The sequence below is a fragment of the Pseudopipra pipra genome, chromosome 9 (assembly GCF_036250125.1).
Source record: "Pseudopipra pipra isolate bDixPip1 chromosome 9, bDixPip1.hap1, whole genome shotgun sequence".
In the NCBI taxonomy this organism is placed as follows: Eukaryota; Metazoa; Chordata; class Aves; order Passeriformes; family Pipridae; genus Pseudopipra; species Pseudopipra pipra.
In genome coordinates this window covers 5,268,577-5,290,977 of record NC_087557.1, presented here as the reverse complement: position 1 = coordinate 5,290,977, position 22,401 = coordinate 5,268,577, and the positions used below count along the sequence as shown (strand labels likewise).

Below are 22,401 nucleotides of genomic sequence, written 5' to 3'. Positions count from 1 at the left end.
CAGGATGGAGCCGAACCCGCGGCCCCGGGCGGCGCTCCATCACCCAATTAAGACACATTCATTAATTAACATGCCCATGCCGTTTATTTCTCAGAAACAAAAGGTCGAGTTATCTTCTCAGAGATGTTTCCTGGTTTGATGAGCGATCAACTGCTGGTGGAACACTCCAAATGGATGATGATTTCAATACTGCATAGCCTGGTTTTGTTTGAACAGGTGATGCCTGGTGCAGAATCCCATCTTGTTACCTCCCAAAGGCAGTCTAGTGCACTGGCCAGGCCTTCCATGAAGGCTGTGCTTTAGGAGAACTTCCCTGCCTGAGGTGGGGGGCCAAGGAAGCCTCCTGCCTGCTTGGTGGCAGCCCGGGAAGGAGCAAGACCGAGCATCTTCTGGATATTCTGCGGAAACAAGAACAAAGAGCAGGATAGTGTCAGACCATGATGAGGGAGACAAAGAGGAAGAAATCCCAACTCTGCTTACAGAGTTACAGAATTGTTAGTTTGGAAGGACCTCTGGAGATCATCCAGTCCAACCCCCCCAAAGCCAAGGCAGGGTCACCTGGAGCAGGCAACATAGGGATGCATCCAGGTGGGTTTGGAATGTCTCTAGAGAGGGAGACTGGGCAGCCTGCTCCAGTGCTCTGCCGCCCTCAATGTAAAGAAGTTCTTCCTCCACCTGTTGAGGTGAAGTTCCTTGTGGTTTAGTTTACATCCACTGCTCCTCATCCTGTCACTGGGCACCAGTGAACCAAGTCTGGCACCATCCTCTTGGCACCCACCTTTGAGATATTTATGTGAGTTGATGAGATCCCCTCTCAGTCTTCTCTTCACCAGACTAAACAGGCCCAGCTCCTGCAGTCTCTCCTCATTAGAGGTGCTCTGACCCCAAAATCATCTTTGTGGCCTCTGCTGGACCCTCTCCAGCACTACAAGTAAAACCTCCCCACTGGTTTCAACAGATTCAGGTTCTCACCCACACAGCCTTATCCATCTGGCTACTGTTTGTTGGACCTCTATCCCTGTATGTTCAACCCAGCTTAGCACAGAGCCAGACAATCATCCCCAACAGCTACATTTAGAGCTGGGCCACTCTTCCCCGCCTCAAAAAAAGCCTCTGGTTACCAAATCCACATTTTGGCTGAGGGTTCTTTTCCACCTGCAGCTACACACCCCACAGTCAGCTGGCAGGTGCCTTATCAGTGTCTTCATGCACGTGTTGGTTTAAAATCAACCTACGATATCTTTGCAATTTAACTGCAGTGCACACTCAGGAGCAGGTTCCCAACAGCTGCTCACGGGCAGCACCACACAGCCCTTGGTCTTCCCAAATTCCAGAAAGCACTGTTGATGGCGGCCCTCAGAGCCAGAGGGTCTGCAAGCTGGCGAGGAAGGCCCTCTCCTAATGCAGCCGGAATTTGGGTCAGCAGCATGGCAACCACAGTGTGTGCCAAGTCCAAGTCAGGAGCTTAGGCACAGAATTAGCATGAATGCTAGTGCTGCAGACAGAACAATGGGGCGGTGGAGACATGCACGATAACAGGACGTATGCAGCAAACCCCAAAACCTGACTATTGAGATGACCTCATCTGCATCCCAGCAGGGTGTTTCAGTGGAAAACAACAAACAGGGAAAGAATTAATTAGCAGAGCCAGGCATAAGCTTTTTTTAAAAAAAAAAAAAAAAATCACAGCAGAATATTTAAATTTTATGTTTTTCCTGATTTTTGAGAAATTTCTTTTAAATTTCACAACAGTACGACTACAAAGAGCCATCTTTGGGTTTCATGCTTCACTGTAAGGAACTCCAGCTCAAGATGCTGCTCCTGCAGTGCTGGCACAACAGAGACATCTTATGCAAGGGAAAGAAGAAAACAACTGTGTCCTCCTCATGTCACCAGCTGAGTCCTGGCTATTGAGACAACAAAAGGAGGAAGGAGGATTCTCTTCAAACCTGAGTGTCCTCTGCAAAATAACTGTCAGGATATGTCAGACAGGAAGGAGAATAAACCAAAATAAAAAAAAAACAAAAACAAAAGGCAGATAGTTTTCTAATTCCGCAGTAGCTACATTAAAATAAAATAATCAGGAATCATTCCAGGTGGAGACTATGAAAAGGAAGGTTTCAGCCCACACAGAAGCATGACAGTAAAGGAGGGGAACACTTGAAGAGGAATTACGTGAGGTCCAAAAGTCCATAACTCAGCCACTGGCTGATGTTCAGCAACTGAATATATACGAGAGCATTTAACTCCTTTGCGAGGCTGCTCCCCTCGGCACTTCCTTAGTCAAGCAATGGACAGAAAGGAGGAAACAGGAGCAGCCGAGGGACAGATCCAGTAACACCAGAGGGTGCTGCAGAGCCAGCAGCAGGCAGGACCAGTTTCGTGTGATCTTCCTACCGGCTCACCCGTGGAGCAGAGAATCCATGGAACCGAAGAAGTGTGCACTGCCTCCGACCTGTTCCTTTTAGCATGGAGGGAGAGGAGAACTGTGGTGTTAAAGTTTACTCCAACTGCTTGAACAGTTCTAGGAGGAAGGGAGATGATAGTCTGTATGTGAATTCCAGACCACAGTCAGCCTCCAGCATTATCCTTCCATGTAGTCCCCTCCATGCTGTGGAAGGCAGATAGCATCATGCACTAGCTCCAAAGCAAGTTTTTCTGGATAGCAATCCTGAAGTCTACAAAGCTGGAAACACCAGGGATGGGGCAAGGTTCAGCAGAAACCTTGTCCTGTCTGCTGTGGGACACCTTACACAAGGAAGTCTGCAGAGTCTACTTCCAACACAAACATGACCATTACCTTCAGGAGCATGGAGGGAAGACTAAAAATCCAAATTCCCCATCCAAGCTCTTCTAATCTGCCCTCAAATGACTGCAGGAAGGACAGGATCTGCTTCTGCTTTTGTCTTCAAACCCAGAAGGGGCCTCAAGGCAGCAAGTGGCTCCCTGCCCTAAAGACCAGGCTCTGTGGGAAAGTGCACTCCTGGCAGGAGGGATAATTGCTGGCTCCCCTTCCCACTGGGAACATGCTTCAGTGACAAGCAGCCTAATCTACAGTTCAGATGCGTGTGAAAAGGAAGTGAAGACCAGCAAACGCCCGAGGAACAGCAGCATATCCCTCTTCCCAAACAGCACAGGTGAAGGCTGGGAGCTCAGAACCAGGAGCGGGGACAGAGGATGTAACCCTGACATTACACCTCCCACCCAGCCCAGCAGACTTTCCCAGCTGAAACCCAACAGCTCAAGGACCCTTGGAAGGCCTCTCCCAGCAACCCTCCTCTCTCCAAACAGGAAGGCAGGAGGAACTAGGAGACAGGATTTACGTGCCAGGGAGAGCTGGGAACAGCGCAAAGGAAGTTACTCACTGTGAGGTGACTATTTTGGGAGATGCTGGCCAGGTCACAGGCAGCAAGCTTCCCAGTCAGTGTTTGAAGAGTTTATCACCCCCACATGCCTGAGGGCCCCATGAAGAGAGTGCCTGATGCTGCTCCTGCCTGTCCCACTAACGTAACCACCGTCCAGTTAAGCCTCCCACCCTCACGTACTCCCCTGCATTTCCCATCAGGTCACTGCTTTTTCACACACACAAGAGTTCCTCCACCTCTGAGCTCCCCAGAAGCATCTCTCTTCCCTGCCATTGATCCCTTCACAGGCAGCTCCAGGGAAGGCTGAAGGATGTATGGTCTCCTTAGTTCGTTTGTAACCTGTTCCCTGAGTTTTGGTACATCTCCACTCCTCCTCTTGTGTGAGCAGCATCAAGCCAGACACAAACTCCCATATCAGTTCTCCTCCCTTGGGCTAGCAGCTGTTTTGAAGCTAACATGGCAAGACTTCCCCTTCTGAACACAGTGAAATACAAAGGATCACAAAACTTTCACCTCCAAGGTCATTGAAAAGCATTAAGTGCAAGTCTTTGGCACCATTTTAAGCCCTTAATTACTTTCATGCCCTCTCCCCTGGCCTCTCACAGCACTTCAAAGTCCTCCTCCCAATGCTGTTATCACCTAGGTTCTTTCAAATAGCAATAAAGCCAGGAGTAGGATGCCAGCAGCAATCACAGCTTTAGTTCCTCCTTTTGAGCAAACTGGAGTGTCCCTGCCCTTTCCTCCAGGTACCAAGGAGGAAGAAAGTGCCTGACAGCTGGAGAACTGCAGGAATCCATGTTAATTCATGCTAACCATGATCAGGTAGATAAGGCAGCATTATGCAGACTGCAGTCTAACACTTTGGAGCACAAACACCCTTCTCCAAAGCAATAAACTAACTTCCCTCCTCCACAGGGCCTCCAGCATGACCTCTCAAGCACAGGGGCAATTTTTTTCCCAGAACTTCTCTTGAAAGGCCAAACCACTGCAAAAAGCTCAGCGTTTCTGAGTTCATGCCATCCACCAATTTCACCATATGAAACAGCAGGAAATTCCCAGGACTAGGACTAACCACAGGAATTATATTTTTGGACAAAAATGGGGGATTTTTCAGCAAAGGAGTTCCCCAATCAACCAGATGGGTGCAGAAAAATCTTGCTGGCAGTGCTATTTAGTTTGATGTAACTTGCAACATTGCAAAGAGAGGACTTCCCATGTAACAGGTGAGTAGCACAGAGCAGCACCAGACAAGATTGCTTGAAGGAACAGCATCAGACTACAGCATACCAGGAATTCTGGAAGGTGGTCTTAAGAGCTAAAAATGTCTCATTTCTTTCAAAGCAGCAAACACTGCTCCAGTTCCCAAGTCACTGGGAAGTGAAAGTCTGTCTTGCAGCAAACAGTCAGGAATCCCCTGGCCTTTGGTACTCTGAAGCTGCGCCTGCCTGGAGTGAGGGGTGGGCCAGGTGAACTCCAGGTGATCATTTCAACATAAGTTATTCTACAGTTATGTAGAATTTTGCATAGGACCAGACACAGATCCATTTCAACACAAGCATCCAATACAAAAGGCTAGGGAGAATTCCATTTATTAGCATGCGCTTCGTGACTAAAGGAAGTCTCTGTTATGGAGCTGCTCCATGAAGCTCATCCTAACTTCTGACAGCATCTGGCATAACACATCACTTCCCTATGCTGATGTGCTATAAGTCTTTCTAAGTCCCCTGCCACCCCCCAAGTAGAAGCAGCTAGAATTCAGGAAGAAAATCAAAGAAAAGGCAAACAAAATACAGAAGCGCAGGTAATTTGCAGCTAGTTGCACCAGCATTCATCCAGCCCCCAGAGTCTATTAATCTGGGAAAATCTGGAAAATAAAGTAAACTTCTGGCTGCACTGAGAAGGCCCTCTTGTCCTCATTGGCCATTATGCCACTTAAGCTGCCAGTGAACCTTCCTGAACAGGCACTTCTCTTATCCTCACTGATATCCTCGCCCTCTTCCAAAAGATGGGACTACTGAGCTAATCTGGAGAGCTGTGTGGATCCTACTCTTGGCTTATCATACCAGACCCTCTCTGTCTGTGTCAAGTTCCTGACACTGGGAGAGACTTGACACCCAAGGTAAAGTTCTTAAGACTCTGAAAAAAATCAGGCAGCCAGCAAACACAGGAAGGACAAACCCAAAAGAGCAGGTTTAACTTTTTCCTCACTTTTTTAGCAACTTCATGGACTGATGAAACCTTTATAGAACTACTAGTCACCAAGGAAATTTCCCCTAAAGCTGCTACTGTTTGTAAAGATGCACACATTACTGTAAAAGTCATAATTACTAAAAAGTAGGATTCAGATTGGCTTCTGATGGAGACAATCTCTTGGTATGGCAATCCACAAAGTTATCATACAAATCAGGAATCCATTTCTGCCAACTCTGTCCTAGAGTCCTGGTGCAAGTCTCTAGTCAAGTCTGGTGCAAGTCTCTAGGCCAGTCCAGGATAGTGACTGTTTTTATGATCTCAACCTAGAATTGCTTTGAATATGAGGCCTAGGAATGAAGGCAAACAACGGATCAAAGATCATATGTGCAATACTGGACTGCAGCAGTAGATTCCTCTTCATGGATGGAGATGTGCTTTCCCTGCTCCAGGCACATAGGGGAGACAGCAATGTGCTCACCTGTCTGATGGACATTGTGCAGAGAATGTAGAGGAAGATGAAGGAGCAGTCGGTGTAATCCTCACCCAGCAGGTTGCGGTGGGAGAGACCTTGGATGTACGAGAGGGGGATAAAGGGAAGCTTTGCCACCACTCGACCATCAAATCTGGAAAAGAGAGCACTGGATCACAACTGGGGACAGTAAAAGAGCATTTGGATACGGAAAGAACAAGTGAGCATCTTCAACGGGCCACCAGAGCAGATGAGACCACATGGAAGGCTAAGAAGCCTCGCTGCCTTCTCCAGCCCACCTCTTCATACGCTCCACCAAGGAGACTGAGCACGCCTCTCTCACCAAACCCTCCACACCCAACCATCCACAAGGTAAGGAGGCTTCCCTCAGTAACAGTTTTGGCACAGTCAAAGAAGTTCATAGTGATTAAGTGATGGACTGGACAAGCTGTTGTCTCATAAAATCTTGGTCGGTATTTTGTAGTTTTCTGGTGCATTTTATTTAACAGTCAAATTTAGCAGATCAGTTCCCAGTCAGCACTTCAACAGATGATGGATGACTGTCACCCTGCTGTATTGCAGTTACTGCAACAAGATAGACTCTTTGCTTTAAGCAAAAGAGCATTTTTTAAGCAGAGAATAAATCAAAAGACACCTTTTTCTTTCCTGGAGCAACCACACTCCTCAGCACAAGAGGGTCATAAACAGAACACATTTAATACCCCCAGTCTTCTCTGCATTAGCTCTGAAGACAAGGCAGTGCAGAGGCAGGATGATAGTGCATATTCCAAGCGGCATGTCCTGCTCCTGGAATTCCTCCAGGTCCACATTCCAGGGCATCAAGCAGAGTGTGAATTCTGGCCAGTTTGCAAAGATTTCTCCCAAGCCAGACAGTCAACCCAATCTTTTGAAGTGAGTGTGTATGATGCCTCATCAGCATGTGCATATTTGGATGTTATTTTCTCTGCATGTGCTGATTTTCGAACAGGTGTTTCTTGTTTCAAGAGATTCTAAATGAGCCTTCTTTCCTGTGGAGATGCATTCACACAGCTACAGCTCAAACACACGCCAACTTTGTTTACATCTCACAGGCAGTTTGGCAAAGGAGCTCGGAACGGATGTTTATCTCCCTGTAACATCCCCCAGTGGCTTCAAATTCTACGTTATTCCTGCTGTGAGAATGACAAGTACTTCAGCAGTAGCACCCCGAGGTACCTGCTTTTAATTCCAGCAGGTTTTCACAGTTATGAAGAGGTACAGAAATGCTCAACTCCTAGAGTAAGGCAGAGAATTGATTGCATTAAAAAGTTTCTGGCAAGAGAGAATTGAGACACACGGAAGCTAATTTCTCTCCCAGGAAAAATCCCTGGTGGCCTGGAGGCCACCACTGCTACACATCTCGCTGCCTTTTAAGCCACAACAGTCATTCAGCTGCTTGTCTTGAGCACAGCATTCTGCTCTTTGGGTTTAAATCAGCCTTCTTGACGCTTCCTTCCAGCATGGTCCAACCTGCTGCCCCATTACTACTGACACGCTAAGAACGAGAACAGCTCATCCCAGTAATTTCCATTTTGGCTGAGCTGGCACTTGGCAAACGTGAGGTGCCCAGCCACAGAGTAGCAGCATTTGCATAATACTTGTCCAAAGGGTGGCACAAAATGCTGCTTCCACACAATTCCTTGCTCCTTTTGTCCCCTGAAGCCATGACCTCACTCAAGACCAGGAAAAGCAGCAAATGTGGCTGCAGCCATTGCAAGCCTCAGCCACCCTTTTTTCTCCTTTTCGTACCACACCCACAGTGCCTCCATGGATGAACCAGCAGTAGGGAGAAGAGGAAGTCTAAGAGCCTCCTAAATCCGTAACTGAGCTGCTCTTCCTGCAACAAGCAGCTGCTCTTTATACTGTGTCAAGAGACTGGCAGTACACGAGAACCAGCTCCACCAAACCACTGTCAGCTTCAGACAGCGCAGGTACCACCCACCAAAGCTGCCATTCGATTCAGGTCCACTGGCTACTTTGTACTGAGACCGGGAGCAAGGATTTAATTATGTAGCCCCAAAGGGCAGGCAGTCAAATCTTTAGATTCTAATTCAATAACCTCAGCTCTTAGCAAGAAAGTTATTCTAGCTCTAACAATCAGTGAGGTCTCTGGATACTTCTGCTGTTCATGCTCCCTCTAAAGAAAGAGGCAGTTAAAGGAAAGACATGCCCAAAGGTTCACATAAAGCTTCTGTCTAGTAGCATGATCTCTGTGGGCAGGAATCCTCAAAAGAGGAACAAGGCAAGTAAACTTAGTGGGTTTTAAGTTTGCTGGTTTCTTCTTTTTTTTTTTTTTTTAAGGTTAATATCTATGGAAGGAGGAGACACAAAGGATTTAACCCAAATCAGTTCCTTCCTAAAGCTCTTAATAAATTTACAGTTCTGTAATACTAGTTGGGCACAGCATACTCAGAACAACTGCCTCTTCCCCCTATAGGAAAGTGGGCAGAGTAGGGTAAAGCCTTTTGTTTTTCCACTTGTTTCAGTGCAGGGGTGGTCTTGATGTTTGTATTGCACCCAAATAGCACGGCAAGCACTTGAAGGCCTCGAGTGCAGCACTATAAATCCCCCATCAGACACCTTGTTGCTGGGGATGTGACTCACGATGCACCTCCAGCCCTGCTCAGGGCTGCAGTGAAATGAGACATCAGTGACTCAAGACTGTACCCAAATTTTAGAGTCCTTTAGTGTCGTGTTGCTCTGCTCAGCTTCCCAGCACCCAGAGAATGCTAGATGCTGAAGTCTGACTAAGCTGAATAAATAAAGAATCCACACAGTGGCACTTCTGTTATTATGTTACCCCAAGTTTGCAATTTATCCACCCACAGATCTCCAGTAAAATAACAATTCACTGTATCCTAGGGACTGCCAGCACAGAGGCCAAAGACTCTGGTGCCCAACGATGTAAATTCCTGTTTGGAGGACAAGTATATTGCCCAGATATCAAGCAACCTCCTAAAGGTTATCCTAATCATATCCATGTCATCTTCAGATTTAACAGCCAACAGTTCACATTTTAAGTGAAGCCAGTTTTAAAAGTCGAGCACAAGTCTTTCAGATTTGCATACCTGAAACAAAGCTTTCTATAACCATGTAAACCAGTTTGGGGTTTTTTATCTTTGTTGTTGTTTTTTTTTAACTGGACCTATCCCAGGTCACTTTTAAAACAAAGGGAGATTGAAGACCATGCCTGGACCTGCCAATATCTGGACTCTGATCACCTTAAGTAGGGCAACAACTCTGCAATTACAGCTCACTTCTAAGGACAAGGGAGCTGACCCAGTTTTGCTTCCAAGAGCATTCTGTGGTCACACTATTATAGTCAAGCCAAAGTGGCTGAAGACTGAAGCTTCTTGCCTGACATCTCCCAAACTTGCCCTAATCAGGATGTTCCCACACAGAAAGGATATTAGAGCTGTGTCTAGACTGAATGCAATTTATTCAGCTTGATTGTCTTCAGTATTCAATGTTCCCTCTTGAGCAGAACGTGCACGTGGTGACTAAACCACCCCATCTTCATATGAAATATTGATCCATTTTATACAGATTAGTTATGGTTCTTGGCTGGACTCTGTCACTGCAACATTTGAGGTGATAAAGGGAAGGTGGAGAATATATTCACCACAAAAATTTATGAAAAAAATCCAGGAAGTTGATACTTACATGGAGTTGAACATTCCCATCAAGGCAGTAAAGCAGAAGCCAATGGCAAACATGGATTTCATTCGAACCTGCAAGCAGAAAGGTCAGAGATAATCAAAACAACAGGCCCACACTGAAGAATTACGAGCTCACACCCTCATGAACAGGCTTTGTACAGATCACTGAAATCTACAGGGAAAAGTGATGACCCAGAAGGCAGAGGGATTATAAAAGTGATTGAAGAACTCCCAAAGATAAGTTCGGTCAACAGCTGGGTACAAAGGCAGGCACAGCACAGGCCACTGATGTGAGGAATTGCATCAGGGAGACAAAACCAAAAAGTGCTCTAGAATTTTCCTGTTACCTTCTACAGGCTCTTTTTTTCCTTAAGCCTACACAGCCAGTCAGCAGGGGATCATTACAATGACTGAAGTTACAAGAAGTCAGACAAATTCTACTTTGAAAACATCATGGAGACTTATAAAGCTGAAAATGGCTAAGGTTTGGCATGAGAGATGAGGCAGTAACTGCTGGAGAACTCTGTGGCTCACACAAAAATCTGTAGAGAATTATTAGAGGAAACCCAGAAGGACTTTTCAGGAAGAAAAGCAGCTATGTCTGCCAATTGAACAAAGTCTTTCTGGTGGAAAACTGACTGAAATCCCCAGCAGTTGGGAACTGGGTTTAATTTTCATACCATTGACAAGTCCCTGTTGTTATTCTTCAGCTTCTCTTCTTGTCTCTCTGCAAAGACAAAAACAACAGTTATAATCAGTTCTGTCAACCTAGAAACCAGAGTGTTTTCATTTCCAGGAAGACTTAACCTTTTTGGCTGTGCAAACAAATAACACTTCCAAAATCAACTCCAGCTCCCTCCGCCAGACAGTAGAAAGTGAAAAAACTGTACATAGCCAACCATTCCTCCACCAAAGCAACATGCAGCAAGGCTGGCACAAAGAGAGGAGGTGGCTGGAATCACACATTCAGCACTTCTGAAAGAAATGCACCGAATGTCAGATTTGCTAACTCAACCAACTGACACAGTAGCATGAACACTATTGCCAGAGAACAGAGACAGTGCCCCTATATCACGGTTCCCAAAGAAAGTGGTCTCAATTTGCCACACACCACTGTAAATACGTTGTGTAAGTAAAGATTTCATTTTGGAGGTGTCAGAAGGGACTTTGAAACAATACAAAGAGCTGGGAGCTGCACCTCAGCAATGCCAACATCCTGCTTGTCTCACTAATGAATTTTGGACTCTTGTCACACCTAGGAGGCTCTCCAAAGATAGATTTCCCACATGAAATTCAGTAATGTGTATATTATTGTGCTTTGCAGAAAATACTTTAAAATACTCCTTTGGAAATTTAGTCTGTCCCTAAGTCACCACAAACTTCAAAGATACTCAGAGATCAGAGAGGACATTTTCCATGCCCCTCATTGGAGGACTGCTCTGGCCTCGAGCATTATCCACTACCTGTCACCTTTCTTGTCCCATGTCCCCATCATCCCTTGTGCTCCTCTCAGGCTGAGGATCCAGAGGGGCAGCCAGGGCTTGGAAGCAACACCCAGCTGAAGTAAGGATGTGGATGATGAAGAAATATCAAAAGAACAGCGTGAATGAAGAGGGAGTGATGCAGAAGGACTGTCAAGTGTGATTTTCCAGGGATCCCACTGAAGTTTCAGTACAAGAGGCCCATGAAACAGAAGCTCCACAATTCTCTCTCTAAGCACAGAGATTCACAGTGTTACCAAAAGCAACAGCAACACCCCTACCCAATTTCTTAGAATCCTCTTGGCTATTTTCAGTTGCTCCTAACTACAAACCATCCACTCTGGCAGGAACTTTCCAGACACCTGCTTCCTGACCCAGGTGGAGAATTTTGTTCTGGGACATTTCAGCAACCTCAAGCCAGTTCTTCAGGAATCACATTTGGCACAAATACTTGTTTTTTCCCCTCTGCTACATAACTAGCCATCTTTTTAGGTGGGCTAAAGGTTACACAAGGAAAAGAACACAGCCGTGATCCCCCAATATACCTGAACTGTCTCTCACCTATTTCTACAAATTCCAAACAAACAGGCTCTGGGTGTTACTGTTCATCCAGCACTCACGTGGATTCCTGATAATGTCACTGTCTTTCCTTCCAGGGGCACATGGAAACAGAAAGCAGTAGCAAAGTTTAAGCTAACAAATTAATTTCTTAAGATGAAACGACAAAAAGCCACACCACAATGTTAAAGGTGTCCTGTTCCCAGCAGTGTCAAAAGGTGATTTAGACACAATGTGACTGAAATTTTTAAGTGTAAAGTGAACTGAAGTTTCCTAAGTAGGAAGCACCAAATTAAGCCTTCTCCTGCAACTTTCACCCTACCTCCTTGTGCACATGCACGATTCACCCCTTATGAAACCAAGAAATATCATCCACACACCTCCTGTCTTATTCTGTGCACAGAACAGATGGCAACTGAGGCAGGTCTGTACCACAGCTGCTACTTATCCATAAAGCCTCAGTCAATATTTATTTTTCGTTAACTAAAATGGTAGAATTCAGAGGCACTCCAGCACAAGTAAATTTGCTGTTACAACAATGCCACATCTTGCAGAGTGATTTGACATCCAATAGAGTTACTGAAATCAGAGATTTCAAAAGCAGTTAACAGCTGTGAGTCATTTTCTGGAAGTCCAGCTTGACATTTAGGGCCTAATTTTTCAGAAACATCAGGAATTCAGCTTTGCCTGAAAACAAATGAGATACTGAAGTTATGCAGCACTTGGAAAAATAAAAAAATCAGCCTCAGTATCTTAGGTCTGGCCAGCAAGCATCACAGCAAACAAAATCAGTGGTCACTTCCTAAGTTCTGATCTTAGTCCCTTTGTGCTTTGTTTTTCCATCAGCAAAACAAGATTATTTCAGTGTATAAAAAAATTGGTGGAGCATCTGAATTCCTCAGATTCTACTGTTTATTAGTTTAGTCCAAGCACAAGTACAATATTGTCTGCTAGGAACATAGCTTGGACAGTGCCCTGCAAAAAAAAGCCACTGTCACACTTTTTAATGTTATGTGTAGTTGTTACACAGGGTCACTTTCAAAGTTGCCTCATCCACCAGGCAGTGTTCATCCCACACAGGGATTATTCAAGATGAAGAACTGAAAACACACAAGAGGAAGCGTTTGGCTCCTGTCCCTTCAGGAATCTAAGGACAACAGGTTTTCTACCTAGGAAGAACTGTTTGAAGATGTGTTTATAATTCCCAAGCTTTGTACAGATCAAATGACTAATCCAGCTACCTGGAGTTACAGAGGAATGAGGAAACCAACTCCCAGGAGCTCTCAGAAGTGTTCCTGCCACAATTTCTGTAATAACTTAACTGAGCTTTACTGCACGTTGCAAGTCCTGCAGATAACAGAACTTCCCAAAAGCTCACATCCCTTAAGCATCTATTTACCTTGTTCTTGCTTAGTTCAGTACTTAAAGAGTTACCTTTACTTAGGAAGACTTCAGCTTATTGACAATGAAAAGGAATGGAAAAATAAATCACTGCCTAAAATTGAGCAAAACTACTTTATCAAATTTGAGATAAATCTAAGGACAGTTATAGTCAACATAAACACCTTCAGCTCTGAAGTGTTCAAATGAGGGGAAAAAAAGGAAAAAAAAGATCCAAAAATTACAATCACAGAGTCCTACAGCTATTGCAAGTTGCCAGTGCATTGCAAAGAGCTTTGACAAGAGAAATTAATAACAATCATGGCTAAAATGGGAGAGAAAGTCAATGAGTTCAGGAAGCGGTGCTGCTTCTCTCAGTGATCCGCCCATGTGACCAAAGCCATCAGAAGGCTGGATGTCTCCTGCCTTGGAAGAGCAAGGCAAATAAGTAAATATTTTTGAAAGGATCATGACTTAAGTTTCTCAGCTTTCCCTCATTTCTGAGGCACCAGTCTTACCTATCTTCTTTTTCTGCTGTCGGCCTGCTGATTCAGTTATCGTTTCCTTCTTCTTTTCCACTGCCAAAGGAAAAGATATTCCATCATTTCTGCACAGGGATACCACCACTCCTTTTCCACACACCAAACAAAACATTTTACTCCTGTAGAGAAGTGGGGTACAAAGCAGCTAGGTATGACTAAGAACATACTCAGAATCAGTAAGTTATCAACTATCAGGGATGATTACACCAATCAATTAAAAACTACAATTAAAAAATTCAAAACCCTGGATAAGATATCAACATATTTAAAGGGTTAATTTAGAACCCTGTCAAGAGCCCATTACATTGTAGACCGAGCAGTCTGGGGACAATTTTGGCTCAAGTGACCCTTGCTGATTTGTCATTAGTACTAGACAGTACTTTTGATTCAGCAAGTGCAATGAAAAGAGCTTTGTGGTCAGCTCTGCTCACAATTATCTGCAGTGGGAAGCAGAATACAGGACAGCCTGTGTTCTCGCACATCCCTTCTCCATAGACCGGCATTCTCAGGGGAAACACTGCCCAAGCAGTCAGCCACAGCCTCTCCATCCTTCAATTAATTAGTACTGAAGTATTTGCAATATTTTAAAGTAGGAGCCTAAGCTCTAAGGTATAAAACACCAAATCAGACACTCACCAGGCATCTGCAACCCACTACCACTGCAGCAAGCAAGGCTCACATAGAGCCAGCACAGTGCACTTGTAACATGGTAAATGTGCTGCTCGTCTGCAAATGTTCTGCTGACAGCAAGGTTTCTCCAGGAAGTAAGAGATATTTTAATTCAAGAACTATAACAAAAGTACTACAAGAAGTGAGGATGATAAAGCATGACCATGATCTAGCAACAGATAGCAGCCCTTTTTTTCCTTTATCTATGAAAACTGCATCTACCATATCTACCTTACCAACAGAGATTTGGCTCATTGTTAGCTCACAGATACCTGAGCACTAGGACTGTCCTCCCATATGAAGGACCAGCTCAGCACAGACCTTCTAGCCCTGATTTCCAAGCACAGAGGAAATAAAGACCAGCTAGACTTCCAAACCACACAAGGATTTGTAGAGCTGCCCTATTCAATGCCTGTGAGTCAGTCACAACTGCTCAGAAAACCACTCTGGCCCAGACAAGTTACCTGAACATCATCTCTTCCACGGCAATGTATTGAGACAACTGCTTTTTCCTAAGAACAACTGCATCTCCGAAAGGCAGGCTGAAACAAGGGGAAAAACAGGGAGCTTGTGCCCTAGGGAATACTGGAGAGAGGTGCCAGATGACTCAACGAACCCAGCAGTCACAGAAGGCTCTCTCCATAACTTTCCTTTTGCCAGCTGGGGAAACCTGATCAGTCCCCCCCACCCTGATCCACATAACCCCGTGGTCCCTGACTCTAAACTCGAGACAGCCTTATGCCAACCCAAAGGAACAGCCCCAATTCTCCTGTGGTTCCAGCAGAACAAAGAGTGCCAAGCAGTCTCTAAAGACACGGGAACCTACACGGGAACCTACAGGACAACACAGCAGAAATTCCAGGGATGGCCTCCAGCCTTGCAAATCTACCCCCAGAACACTGACTACAATCTCTGCAGCAGCCTCAGACAACTGTGCCTCCTCCCCAGGAGGACAGGAAGAGATGAAACTAAGGAGTAACAATGTCTCCTTAAGTACATTACTCGGGCCCCTTTGTTTTTGCAAATGCTAAGGATCACTAGGACTCTCATGGGAGAGCTTAGAGATCTCAAATGTGTTTTTTCCTGTTTCAGATGTGTTAGATAACAGCTGAAAGGTGTGGCTCAAGTGGTCCACTTAGCAAGTTGTAAGCCACCAGGTCAGCCAGCTGTCCTCAGAACAGGAGGGGAAGGAAAAAGAAAAGCAAAGCTGAATTTTTAGTGACTCCTTATTTAGCTTTACCTTTTTTTTTTTTTCTTGGGGGTGGGGAAACGAACAAGGAGATCAGAAACTAATTGAGATGCATGAACCTCAGGTCTTTCCCTTCACAGATGATAGCCTAGATACCAAGAGAGCTATAAAAACAAACAGCATTAAACTCTTACAGCAGTCATTAAGCCCCAGAGATTAAGCCCTGCTAACTGCCCTCGGAACTGAACAGCACAAACACACAAGGACATTAAATTTTTAGCTGGGTTTCAACTACTTCTCTAACTTGCTCTTTTGGGGCTAATTCCATCGTACACATAGGACAAGTGGGATTAAAGTGAGGCAGGCAGAGATGCAATCCTTGTCTGCTGCTGCCGTGCTGACAAAAGCACCAATGTAGGAGCTGTGATACAAGCACGACTACACTTGAACTCCTCAGTTTATTTTGCCTCAGGGAAGGCTGGAATGAGCTGGACTGGCAAGAGCAATAAGTGATAATATTGGTTCTCTCGTGCATTAGGAGCACTGACACCCCAGTGAAATATTTTTAAGGTAAAACCAGCTCTATTTTGGCTCCAGTTGTCGTGTGCAGTCTCCTACTGCTCTAACCTGTGTAGGGTTCACATAGTTGAGTTTGAAAGGTCAGATGAATTTCTCCTCTACTCCTTGGCTTCCAGTACAGACAGGTCCATTGAAACACTTCATGATCAGCCCCTCTCCTTTACCATTTCTCTTAATATCCAAAGCACATCTTCTGACTGCTCACACTCAGCTCCCTTTTCCCCTTCCTCCCTCATCCTTTGCTCAACCGCTCCCAGGTCTCTCTGATGTCCTCCCTATGGAATGAAAATGGAGCTTATTTCCTTAATTAATTCTGTTAGTTTTCAGTTTACATTAGTATAATTTATTTTACATCAGCTGATAGCTCAGACCTTCTGTGATGACTTGGTCTTTACTCATCCCCCGTCGTTAATTATCACTCCTAATCTTCACACATAATGCTTTCCTCTCATATTATTCATTACTCAACCCCAGAACTTTTTCACAACAGACCTCAAAGTCACCTTTTCACCCCTGAAAGGCAGAAATTGCATCTCTGAACACACTTCAGGCATTTGTTTCAGACATTAGCCACCCCTGTTCAGAAAAACAGATGCCAGTACCCACCTCTTACTCCATTAACAGGAAGGGCAATTCAGACAAGGCAACAGGTCTTTGTGCTGAGCTTCCTCCAGCAAAAGACAAGAATTAAGGACAGAAACAAGTCCCCTCACTACAGATTTATGTAACTTGTAGAATTTGGCTCCTATGAAATCCAAGCTGCAGAAAGTTCTCACCCCCTGCAGAAATTTCTCAGAGCACAGCTATTACTCAATCTGACACCTGCTAAAGCAGGAGCAGCAGGACACGTTCTCTGATGTCTGAAGGGTACTTACATTTCTTGCTCTGCTTTTCCACTTCAGCCTTTAATCTCTTGTATTTGTCTGTCCGGTAAACCAGCACCCAAGTGATACCTGAAACAAACAGCAAGTAACCAGGTAAGCAAAGGCCCCCTGCAATAACAGTGATGCAAGTGAGCAAATGCACATGCAGAAATTAAACACTATGTCTACAAAACCACGTCACAGCACAGCCAAGGCAGCACAAAGAACCAGCAGGAGGTATCATCCCTTTCCTTCATATCCCCTTCACATGTTTCACGTAAAACAGAACTGTAAAATAAACTATGAAATAAGCTATATATAAAACTAAAAAAAACTTGTTTAGTTCTTAATTTTATATATGAATTACAGATAAAATAAATGTCTTCAGAAATTGACCAGCTTCAGTTCCCTCATGCTCATATTTACCAGCTGTTGCTCACCTTAAAAATCAAAGGTTGATTAAGGCAATAAACATCTTTGTGTTCTGCTTTTTCACACCACCTAATTAAGGCCTGAGGAATAATTCCTGCTCCTACCAGGACCTGTCCATTAGCAGCATCACATTTTGAAAAGGTAAATTAAGATATTAGACTAGACTAGAAGAGACTTCAAAAGTTTCTCCAGTCTAAATTTCTCACACTTAAACATGATAAAAACAAGTTGAGCCACAAGAGGTTTGTGAGCAGCTCAATAGCAGCCCCTACACAAAACTCTTGGCCCCTTTTTTTTTTGTCTTTGTCTTGACAGCAGGGCTGTGCTGCTGAGGCCCTGGAATCACGAGCTGCAGGGAAGGGAACCCTGTAAACACTTCCCAGGTCAACACAGCTCCGTGCTGTGAAAGGCAGAGGATGTGTACACAATACAACCCCTAATGCCAGGAGGGCTCCCAGAGGGCCAGTGCCATATTCCTCTGGGGACTCTCCCTTGGGATGCACAAAGGTGGTGTCTTGCAGCTATGGGATGAAGGTTTGGGGGTAGAGGGGAAAAAGGGGATTTAGGGATACAGCTCAGTGTCAGGAAAGGGGCCTCTGGCTTGTGACTACCCCAAAAAGGCACCTATCCGACTCATCCTTAAAAAGCTGCACCTATTTCAACCACTTAAAAACAAAAAGTCCTTTCAAGCAGCCTAAGCCACCACCATCGCACGTTCAGGCCGTTTCTTCACATCCTTCCCACAAGAGCTACGGTGGAAAACCACCGTGTCCTCCTTCATCCTCCCCCCCTCCCGCGAGAGGGAACAACCCAACTCCTCTGCACCACAACCCAGTGCTGTTCGGGGTTTATTCACCGCTGTCCTCCAGGGTGCCCGTGAGGTTCAGACGGCCCTCAGCCCCAGCGCCTCCAACCGCCCCCCTCCAGCCGCTCCCTCCCGGCGCTCGGGGAGCCGCCCCCGCGGGCTCCGCGGCTCACCCTCGGCCAGCAGCGCGGTGCACACGGAGATGAAGACGATGAGGAGAGTGTCAGCGAACATGGTGCTCATGGTGGTGCCCCCGCCCCGGCAGCGCCGCCGCGCACCCGGAAGTGCACCCGACACCCGGAAGCTGCCTCTCCGCGTTGCCTAGCAACAACCGGAAGGGACAATCCGCTTTTCCGGATTGGGTGAGGGGCGGGGAAGCTCGGGGTGGCGCTGCCCGATTGGCTGAGGCGGTTGTCAATCACGTCGCGGGCCCCGCCGCCCGCCGTGAGGGAGCTCCTCTGTGATGGTGGCGAGGGCGGTCTGGGTGTGATTCTGCCTCAGCGCTCCCCGAGCCCCGCACACCGGGGCGTGGTGGTGCCCGCGGTGGGGTGGGGGTCATAGAAACACAGAATCAGTTTGGTTGGAATAGACCTCCGAGATCATCGAGCCCAGCCTGTCACCACTCACCACCACCTTGTCAACTAGACCCGTGTCCAGTCTTTCCTTAAGCCCCTTCCGGGACGGTGATTCCGCCGCCTCCCTGGGCAGCCTGTCCCAACGTCTTATCGCCCTTTCTGTGAAGAAATCCCTCCTAATGTCCAACCTGAACCTCCCCTGGCGCAGTTTGAGACCATAAAGTCCGGGTGTGTGCAGCCAGCGCCGCCCTCCCTGCGCTTTGGTGGGATGTGGTGCCTGGAGCCGCTTGGAGGGGAAGGTGCACAAGGCGTTTGCTTTTGTTCAGCGTACCCCTCGGAAAGAGTATGGCTTGGAACAGCCTTCCTGGTTTCTAAAACCCTGCCCTGAGTGAATTTGCCAGTGGCATGAATGGAAGTGTTCACGGCCAGGTTGGATGGGGCTTGGAGCAACCTGGTCTAGTGGAATGTGGCCCTGCCCATGGAATGAGATGATCTTTAATGACTCTTCCAACCCAAACCATTCTATGATTCTAGGAATATCCTGTTAAGGCAGCCCACCAGGAGGCATTTTTTTGTGATCAAATATTTAGGACTATTCTAATCTGCCCTATACCAGGGGCTGTTGCTGTCCCCTGTACAGCCAGCAGTGCAGTACAGCATTTCCTGATTCACAGGGCTGGAAGCAGGGAATTAAATCTCCCATTGCTCTGTGTGTGTAAAATATTCACAGATGGGATGAGACTAAGAAGAACGTTAACGAGGACAGTGCAGTAATGGCAAGGATTTGGCAGAGAGACTTAATTGACTTTTATTGAGGCTCCAGCGGTTACACCTGAAGCAGCGGAACTAGACCAAATCCACGGGTTCTAATGGGGTGAGGAGACCTAGAAAGCAGAAATACAGAAAAGGAAACAGGGCAGGCAGGGAAGGGCAGGTTTGTGTCTGTCCTTACATAACGGAGGAGTTTGCTATCAGTGACAGTGATGCGCTGTGGGATTACATGGGCAGAGCTGAGTGAAAAACAGGGAAGGTAAAAAGCCTATCACCCTTAAATTAAACACTCCGTTCAGAAGGAGAGTGAGAAACTGTAGTTCAGAGGAGACAGTGCAAGCAATGAGTGAGAGCATGAGGTTAGACAGCAAACAACCCCTCCAGAGCCTGGTAACATACCCATGAGGAAATATGAAAGCCACACGTGTGCAGGTGCTTGCCAGTGAGTCAGTCACTGAAAGCTGCAGATAAGCACCCAAGGAAAGTCCCAGTGCTGTCTCTGGGCACGGGGAGCTTTCTGCAACATCAGGAAGAACTGAACATCAGCAACGCGAGTCCAATGGGATTCAGAGCCATCAGGGAGACAGGGATGAAATTAAGGACAGATATTTCAGTTTAGGGTGAGCAGTGGGAAGATATTGACAGCTGATGATATAGCAGGACTTGTGATATATAGAAGAAATTCCTTACTGTGAGGATGGTGAGGCACTGGAACATGCTGCCCAAAGAAGCTGTGGCTGCCCCATCCCTGGAAGTGTTCAAGGCCAGGATGGGGCTTGGAGCAACCTGTTCTAGTGGAAAGTCTCCCTGCCCACGGCAGGGGGTGGAACAAGATGAGTTTCAAGGTCCCTTCCAACACAGGCCATTTTCTGATTCTCTGTTATTTTGTGCCCTCCTGTGTGCCACCTCATGCACTTCCCTGTGCTGTATGCCATCCTCCACCCTTTCTCTCTCTCTCTTCAGAGCTTCCTGGCTTTCCTGGCTGTGAGATGTATCAACATCAATCAAAGCAGCATTTTGAAATACTTTCTCTTATACTGCTGTGGGAAATGATTCACAGAATATCAGTTATTGATACTGAATGTGGTGTTTTGGCAGAGCCAGGCCAGGAGGAGACAGTCAGTGGTATGAACCTCTTTCCTCTCTAGTGTCACTGCTTTGAACTGGAGGTAGAGGTGACAAGGTCTCTTTGTAATTTCATCCTGTCATTTTGAATCACACCAGGATCCTTATCAGCAGGGTTTTTTCAGACAACAGATAGCATATTACTCTCAATGGCATTTCCTTTTTAAAACAGCACTATGTGCTTTGATCAACTTGTAAAGGACAGATGAGAGTTGGATGCAGTTAGATTCGATGTAACAGCCTGGGATATGAGAAAACTATTGGCATAATACACAGTTCTGGACACATGAGTTAAGGGCCAGTGCAGTCTATAAACATTCTAGAAACAGCAGAGGTAATATTTATGGAAGTAACCTTGAAACTAGATTAGAGAGGCACATGTCCCAGTAGATTTCATATACTGAAGTCTCCAGACTTAAACTGAACAAAAGATTCAATTGCTTTGCACAGTGTGTTAATGACCAGCAGCTAGGAAAAGTGTGCAAAATTCTCAGTTTTGAGGAAAGGTGCTATCTAAAACTAACTGGGACTTGGACTAGATTCACTTCCAGCCGTTGCAAGTTCTTCTCGTGTTCTAAATAAGCCTTGGATATCTTTAGCTCGTACCCCTTCAAGGCCCATCAAGGGGTATTTACTTATCCTTCCCCCTGCAGGTGTGTCTGCTCCTGCCACATTTCAAGCAATAAGGGGACCTGGAGGTGAAATGCCACAATGGGCATCCTACAGAGACTCTCAGGACAGACAGCACAGCCTGAAACAGCTGCAGCACAGCAGAGGGTTTGGTCTGTCCCCGAGCAGGGCAGCAGTGAGTGTAGGCACGAGGAGGACCAAAGAACCTGAAGGTTTCACTGTACTGATGGGGTTCTGTCGTTCAGATACGGCTGTGTCAGTGCAGGGGTAAGAAGAAGAGCTGTGAATAGCTCCCAGGGCCCGGGGGTGTGCACAGGAGCTGTGCCCATGTTCAGGGCTTGGAAACTGGCAGAGGGCCATGGGAATCCACTGGAATTCATCCCTGCAGGAAGTTCTCATCCACATATAGCACTTCCTCCCCTGGCAGCAGCCACATGCAGTGCCATGCTCCCATGGCACAAGCCACAGTCTGCAGGGCACTGTTGCAGAGGAATTAGGAATGGTGGGCAGAGAGGGGCCACAACATCCTAGGAGCTCCTCTCTCACATCCTGCGTGATGAGGGCTGGGGTGTGGGACCTCTCTGGCAAACACTTCCACAACTGTTTCACTCTGTTGAAGTAGAAAGTTAAAAACATAAATGAAAGTTCAAATCCTATGTACAGCGCTGCCAGGAACCTTGGGGCATTGCTTGGGCCATCTCCTGCCTTGATGCAGGATCAGCTCCATTAAACATTTTCTACACAGGAGCTTGCCTAGTGCTTTTTTTTTCTAAATCCTCTGTGGATTAGAGTCCTTACTCTCCCTAAACAACATGTTCTAGGACTTAACCATTCTCACACCTAGAAAATGTCCCTGAATGACTATCCTGAATTGCCCTTCTTACAGTGTTGAGCTGGCAACATTTTGTTCTAATCCCCATGGGGAAGATAAAGGTATTCCCTTCCTGTTTGTGGAAGCCTTTTATGTATTTGGAAATGGTTATCGTGTCCCCGCAGCCTTACAGCCCTGCAGGGACCTTCCCCAAACTAAACACGGATGGTTCCTGCAGCCCTGCAAAACCAGGCCCAGGCTGTTCC

The 22,401-nt window shown here is 46.1% G+C and overlaps 1 protein-coding gene across 2 annotated transcripts; it reads right to left on the bottom strand.

The window, feature by feature from the left end:
* Positions 1 to 65: 65 nt before the first annotated feature.
* Positions 66 to 18,542, bottom strand: TMCO1 (transmembrane and coiled-coil domains 1). Of its 2 annotated transcripts, XM_064664278.1 has the most exons (7): positions 18,397 to 18,542; positions 16,999 to 17,076; positions 13,663 to 13,722; positions 10,406 to 10,452; positions 9,730 to 9,797; positions 6,037 to 6,181; positions 66 to 398 (listed from the first exon to the last, which is right to left on the bottom strand). In XM_064664278.1, the coding sequence occupies exons 1-7, from the start codon at positions 18,464 to 18,466 to the stop codon at positions 300 to 302; spliced, it is 567 nt and encodes a 188-aa protein (XP_064520348.1). In that variant the 5' UTR covers positions 18,467 to 18,542; the 3' UTR covers positions 66 to 299. The 2 variants fall into 2 exon arrangements, with proteins under 2 accessions (XP_064520348.1, XP_064520349.1); XM_064664279.1 differs by lacking the exon at positions 6,037 to 6,181.
* Between the last annotated feature and the right edge of the window lie 3,859 nt (positions 18,543 to 22,401).

Coding starts and splice junctions, on each gene's coding strand:
- TMCO1 (XM_064664278.1), bottom strand. CDS start 18,466: ATGAGCACCATGTTCGCTGACACTCTCCTCATCGTCTTCATCTCCGTG. Junction 6,182..9,729: donor ATGGGAATGTTCAACTCCAT/GTAAGTATCAAC, acceptor TCTCTTTTCCAG/ATTTGATGGTCGAGTGGTGG. Junction 399..6,036: donor GCACAATGTCCATCAGACAG/GTGAGCACATTG, acceptor TTGTTTCCGCAG/AATATCCAGAAGATGCTCGG.